This window comes from Morone saxatilis, unplaced genomic scaffold (genome assembly GCF_004916995.1).
Source record: "Morone saxatilis isolate NCDOM2014 unplaced genomic scaffold, NCSU_SB_2.0 Contig20, whole genome shotgun sequence".
Lineage (NCBI taxonomy): Eukaryota > Metazoa > Chordata > Actinopteri > Moronidae > Morone > Morone saxatilis.
Window position 1 is genome coordinate 11,173,191 of NW_023339763.1, and position 6,432 is coordinate 11,179,622.

The following is a 6,432-nucleotide window of genomic DNA, read 5'->3' on the forward strand; positions in this document are numbered from 1 at the left end:
GGAAAACTTGCTGTAAAACCAAAGCTAACAGCTAAAAAGGGGGAAAGGCTTAGTAGATCTGCAAGTGACCCCTTTAAAATTTTGTTAATATAAAAAATACTAGGATTTTCATCACCATCAAATCAATCGACACTCATAATAACAACAGGAATGTCACAACTATTATTAATAAGAAAATAAACAGAATAAAAAAATACTTTAGATAAGTAGTGCCATATTGTGTAATATTCATTAAAGGGTCATGAAATTAGATTGAAATGCAGACTGCGATGAGTCTATCTTCTGTTTTTTAATTTTACAAAATGAACCACACTAGCCATATGCTTGTTTGGTACTTCAACACTGTGAAACTTTGTGACTGGAGGCAGTGATCTACTATAAAAAACATTTACTAGCCTAATCACACTGAGTTGTCATTTTATTTAACTTAGCCTACATGTTTGATTTGTTATTTTGACCTAAACATTTAGTAGTGATGTGATCTTCGTGCTAACATAATTTTCACTTCACATGGTGATTTTCAGCTATATAGTGATGTGTTGTCATATCAGTTGAAGCAAAATGCTTAATTAAGAATAGCTATTTCTGTAAGTCGAACAACCTGTGTTGATCTCGTCTATGGTTATCGCTGTTTTATGCTCAGAGGAAGACAACTCTCCCATTCCACAAAGTGGTTCGTTTATGTTTTTAAAAGCATAAACCAAGTAAGACCAATATAAGACCAGTCACAACTGCTGAAAAAACTGGAACTGGAATTGTAGGCAGTAATTCACTACATATTTTGAGGGAACCTGGATTAGCTGCTGACCATGAAGTTAATTTCCATGTTACTAAAACAGCTCTTCCTTATAAATACTGCAACAATTCCACAGCTTTTTTTCCACAGAGGTAGATTTGTGCAGTTAGGAGAGTTTCACTGGATGACTCTATCTCTCACAAGGGTTGATAAGTGAGTTTCAGTTAGCAGAGGGATTATTTATTTCTCTGTTGTTTCCTTGCTAGTCTTCCTGAGGTCCAACACAGAAATTATACAATTATATACATTGTGTACATTACATACAAAAACAAAAACAAACAAGCAAAATCAATCGTCAGACCATCAAATACTACAAACAAAAACAATTCCAAAACAGTGTTAGCTCTTCAAATGATCAAATCCTACTGGGAATGTAGTATTTCAGCATACTGTATGCATAACAGGTTTATCTATTTGGTTAACTGCCAAGAGAAATTCAGATACGTGCATGCGTCTGCAACTACTGCCAACACACTGATCACAGTGACCTAAATAAAAGGAGGGAAGTTATAAAAATATACTTCCAGAGTGGAAGAACTGTCCTGCTGGAAGAACTGTAAAAGTGCAGCACACGTCGGCATGTAAGGATATTATATCATGACTAATCAATTTATAACATACCATAACTTTACATATTTTCTTTCAGTGTTTCAAACTGATTTAAATGTGATTTGGATCTGGTCCAGTAAGTCGCTCAGTCCAAAACACTGGTGGGGGACAAATTATGTTTTAAGCTTTCAAAGCACTTTATAAATGGATTCTGAAAGTCATACAATGATTCAAGCAGTGATTTAAAGAAAACTTGACCAGCTGAGCTTAAGTTTCCTCGTAAACTAACTCGTCTATAAGATTTGGTGAAAATGTGTGAAAAGCCACCACTAAGTAAGAACAAGAACTAAAAGACATAAGATGTAGGCAGTGATATCTCATTAATGATTAATTTGTTTCTGTTGTACTTTCTGAAAACCTAAACACAACCCCACCCTAACCTTACCACTAACCCAGCTGCCTCCTGCTGTGTGATGTGACGCAAATGTAACAAGCTACACTTTGTTCACAAGTGCATGTGGAGATTTTTATTAACAGGGCATCCCATTGATGATATCATTCATCATTAATCATTTCCACAACTTCAAAAGACTCACCGGAGCCATCACAAAACGGCAGCACTACCAAGATTGAATGCTACAGTGTCACATGACAGGGGACAAAGGACATCACTTTAACTTTAGCAATTACGGGCTAGTTTTGCAAATGTATCTACAACAGCATTATTATTATTATTATTATTATTATTAGTGTTGTTCTTATTGTTATTTTAGTATTCTAGTTAACTGAGCATTGTCAGTACATGTTTGTGCAGAGTTCATATACTTTCCTGCATTTATACTTAAACTAAAACGTATTCAAAACACTTAAACATGAAATTCCTGATATAAGAAATACCGTGATACTAAATTTTACTAAGATAAGTCTGAGATTCTGTATATTCTGTACTTTAAAGACCTTTTTTTTTTTTCAAACTTCACATTTTAAAATGTTTTTATTATAACATACATTTTGGAAGTACACAAAACTATAAACCTTTTTTCATGTTGACAAAAAAAATGTTTGCCAGAGGGGTGTGAGTGCACATCGGTCACAGTTGACAATAATGAAACTTGTACATAACTACCATAGAAACTAAAACACATCTACTATCAACTGTCTGTCAAGATAATGGCAGTACAATGTAATAGAAACTGTTGACCTGAGAAGGACCTAAAAAACATACTAGTTTTATACTGAGTTATATTTACTGCACCAAATGATTTTCTTTTGGCAAAATAACACTCAGTATTTATTTTTGAAATATATCTTTCAAACCGCCTGTTTCAAAAAAAAAACAGGGACAGTTTTTAACTTTTTATTCAGTTGTGATGCTGCTCCATAAGCAGACTCGCAGTTACTAAGTAATAGGTTCTTTGTAAGAGGCAGGGAGTTTTGGATTTAATGGCTGTTTAGAGATTTATGGACACATTCAAAACTTCAGTTAAAATCTCTTTGAACACTGGGTGATGCCACACTTTCACAACCACCCAGAAATCTTTTTTTCTCTTTGTGCTTAAACGCTCCAGAGTCAAACAAAACCCAAGTTGTGTGCTTTATTGCTTTATTATGGGAATATAAAAATGTTCATGTTCATACAAACTGCAGGGAACTTCAGATAAAGATTCAGATATAAGTTTGTATCTGCTTCCTCTAAGTCACAGTTGAACCCACAAGTGACCCTTCCAAGAAATATAGAACAGATTATGGCACAAGTGTGTACTCCACCAACACACACATATACACACACAAAATGGCAGAAAGCAGAAGCTGCTGCCTCCCTCTGGGCAGAGCGGAGAACAGCAGACAGAGAGGCAAACTTCAGAGAGTTCAACGTTTTTCTTTTATGTCAGGGTTACAACATTTAGAGGGTACAAAATCCAGACCTGTCAAATACGATGTATATCATAGCACTAGCACTAACACTGATCCCTCTTTGTTGCCGTTCCCCTCTCTGCCCACACCAATTTCACATAAATATCAAGTACAAGCTCTTTTCCTGTGATCTTCTATCAACAAAAAACCTATGTTCTCACTTACAATCAGCCTTCAGTCTGATTCACAGAACACACACAGTCTGAACATACCAGCCTTTATTTGACATGGTCTCTTCATTTTTCACTTAATTATTTTGCTCCCAATAAATGTTTGTTCAGAAATGTAATTTTACTTCCTAAAGTAACAAAATGACTAAAGGCACATTTTTATCACTGTATGCATAACATTTAATTATCTAACCTTTGTGAAATCACGTTGGTGTGTACGACCTGGAAGCTTCAGAGAACAAGGTCACATGCCTTGCACACTGTGTGTCTCCTTTTTAAAACATTTTATTTACAAGTATGTGACAAGGTGTGAGTGAGGTTTTTCACCCTCTGTGTACACACCAGTCGATAACAGTACTGAGGGTTGCGGGAGACCTGCTATAAGCACATCAATGTTTTCACACACAAAAAGAATGGATACCTTTTTAAAACTGTGGATATTATGGACATATGACATGTCAAAGAACTTTCTGCATACACAAACTTAAAGGGTCAGTCCTGACTCCAGAGCAGAGCAGTCAGATAAGACAAACTGAGTGTGTCGCTGTACTTTATGGGCTCGTCACCAGCTCTGCCTTGATCAGATAACCATGAAATGAACCGACGTCACCTAGTCAAGTAAAGAAAGGAGCAAAGCTTTTTGCCTTATTATGTGACAGTTTGGCCTTGTAATATCAACATCTAACACTGTAACATATCTGTATGACAGAAACTAAGGAAATGCCAGACTATTTTTTCATAACTTGAAGAGGAAATGTTTTACCAAATGTGTATGCAAAGTAAAAAAAAAACGAAAAAAAAAACGTTACTTAAGCTTGTCGATGATCTTGATTGAATTGAAAATGTCAAACGTAACTTTAATTGAAAAATTCATTTAACATTTAACTGAAACTACAATCCGCCTTAACTCTAACCAAAGTGCCTAAACCGATACACAGGTGGATCTCGTCTTTGAATGTCTTCAACATAATTATTAATTCAGTGAGGAAATCTATTTTGACATCTATACGTCATCCATAGTTTGTGAAGGTGTAATAGAGCAAAATCCCCGAGCACAAGACCATATTTGGTCAGTCGGAAGTTTTTGTCAGAGGTATTGTCATTCAGAGTAGACTGAGTCATCCCTCACTCAGGACGTCATTCCACCCTCCTCCTGCTTCAGGTGAAACTATGGGGGAGGGGAAATAAAGAGTGGAGATGAACAAAAAAAAAACTTGTGTTACTATCAATTTTTCTTTAGATGCTTATAATCTGTTAAAATTGAGTATTTTATATGGTGTTACATAAAAAGCAGTTTCACACATTTTCTTTTGTTGAATGGATGGCTGGGGGATGGTAAACAGGTTTTGGGTTTGTGGAGTTTGGGGGTGGACCTGAAGAGCAGGGACTAATGACGGTGAGCTGTTTTTCGCCATTGGCCCCTCCTCTTTCAGAGAGAAAATCATATGTACCTGCTCTCATCTCAATCCTCTCCCATTCACCTGTCTAACAGAAGACTTGCCTCCATCACAGAAGGACACAAACAACTCTCACAAGCTCGCATCACTCCAAGGGAGGAATTACAGCATACAGAGAGACCTTTCAAGTCTGCAATTTAAAAGAGGAAGAAGTTTCATTTGAAGAAAAAATCTGCTGTCCACGATGGTGTCTGCTGGGTTTCAAATGCTGGGAGCAGCTCTGGGGATCGTGGGCTGGATTGGTGCCATTGTTGTGTGCGCCCTTCCCATGTGGAAGGTCACTGCTTTCATCGGCAGCAACATCGTCACCTCACAGACCTCCTGGGAAGGTATTTGGATGAGTTGCGTGGTCCAGAGCACAGGCCAGATGCAGTGTAAGGTCTACGACTCCATGCTGGCCCTCAGCTCTGACCTCCAGGCAGCCCGGGCCCTGACCATCGTCTCCATCGTGGTGGGCGTAATGGCTATCCTGCTCTCTGTAGCCGGGGGGAAATGCACAAACTGTGTGGAGGACCCGCCATCCAAGATCAAGGTGGGCATTGCATCTGGAGTTATGTTCATTGTTGCTGGGGTCCTCTGCCTCATCCCTGTCTGCTGGACCGCCAACACCATCATCCAAGACTTCTACAACCCGCTGTTGGTCAGCGCCCAGAAGAGAGAGCTCGGTGCTGCACTCTACATCGGCTGGGGGGCTGCCGCTTTGATGCTGATTGGAGGGGGGATTCTCTGCTGCAACTGTCCCCCTAAAGATAAAGGCTCCTACACTGCAAAGTACAAAGCTGCCAGATCAGATGCCTCAGCACCAGTGTCCGTAAAAGACTATGTTTGAAACAGATCTACAGATCAGTAAATGCCTTCCACAAAGCAGTGTTTGCTGGGACAGATGAACTGGTGCTACTGGGTTGTGAGAGCTGATATTTCAGGATGTTACTGGAGTTTTAGAAAGAAAGAAAGGAACCACACCCAAAGATGAAATTCAATTTTATATGTTAACACAGTTATTTGTATGTGTATGGTTGTTAATATGAATATTAGGAATGTAAGTCTTTTCTTTGTGGTATAAATAATCTCTATCTTATTTGAATTTGTTGTATATGGGTTGTTGTTATGAACCATGTGTTTGAGATTTGTGGTGTGCCAACTACAAAAACAACTGTAAATAAATATTTTGTTTACAAATCTGAGTTCACTTGTGCTTGCTTTTTATTTTCATATTCATTCACACAACAGCTGTGTTCAACAATATTCATTCTGTGGTTTTAAAATGCGACAAAACAATCAAATAAATAAAATTCTTGGATTAACTTTTGTGTTTACAGTTTTAAATATTTTCTCTACATATGTACACATTTAGTGATTCAAATATATCTATTCACCACTACATAACAATCAAAACTAGGATCCGAGGGAAAAAAAACAACCCTCACAGCATTTGAGAAGCATCTATTATCTTGACTTTCTTGTAGATCAGGTTTAGGTGTGTCAGAAAAAGAGGCATAGTGACTTGAAACTGGTCTTTGTTCAAACTGTCACCCTACAGAAAAAA

General features: G+C 37.6%; 1 protein-coding gene across 1 annotated transcript; it reads left to right on the forward strand.

Moving 5' to 3' along the window:
• Positions 1-4,918: 4,918 nt before the first annotated feature.
• LOC118331124 (claudin-4-like) lies at positions 4,919-6,070 on the forward strand. Its single transcript, XM_035665890.1, has one exon. It carries the CDS (start codon positions 5,071-5,073, stop codon positions 5,713-5,715), a length of 645 nt encoding a protein of 214 aa, XP_035521783.1. The 5' UTR covers positions 4,919-5,070; the 3' UTR covers positions 5,716-6,070.
• The last annotated feature ends 362 nt before the right edge of the window (positions 6,071-6,432 follow it).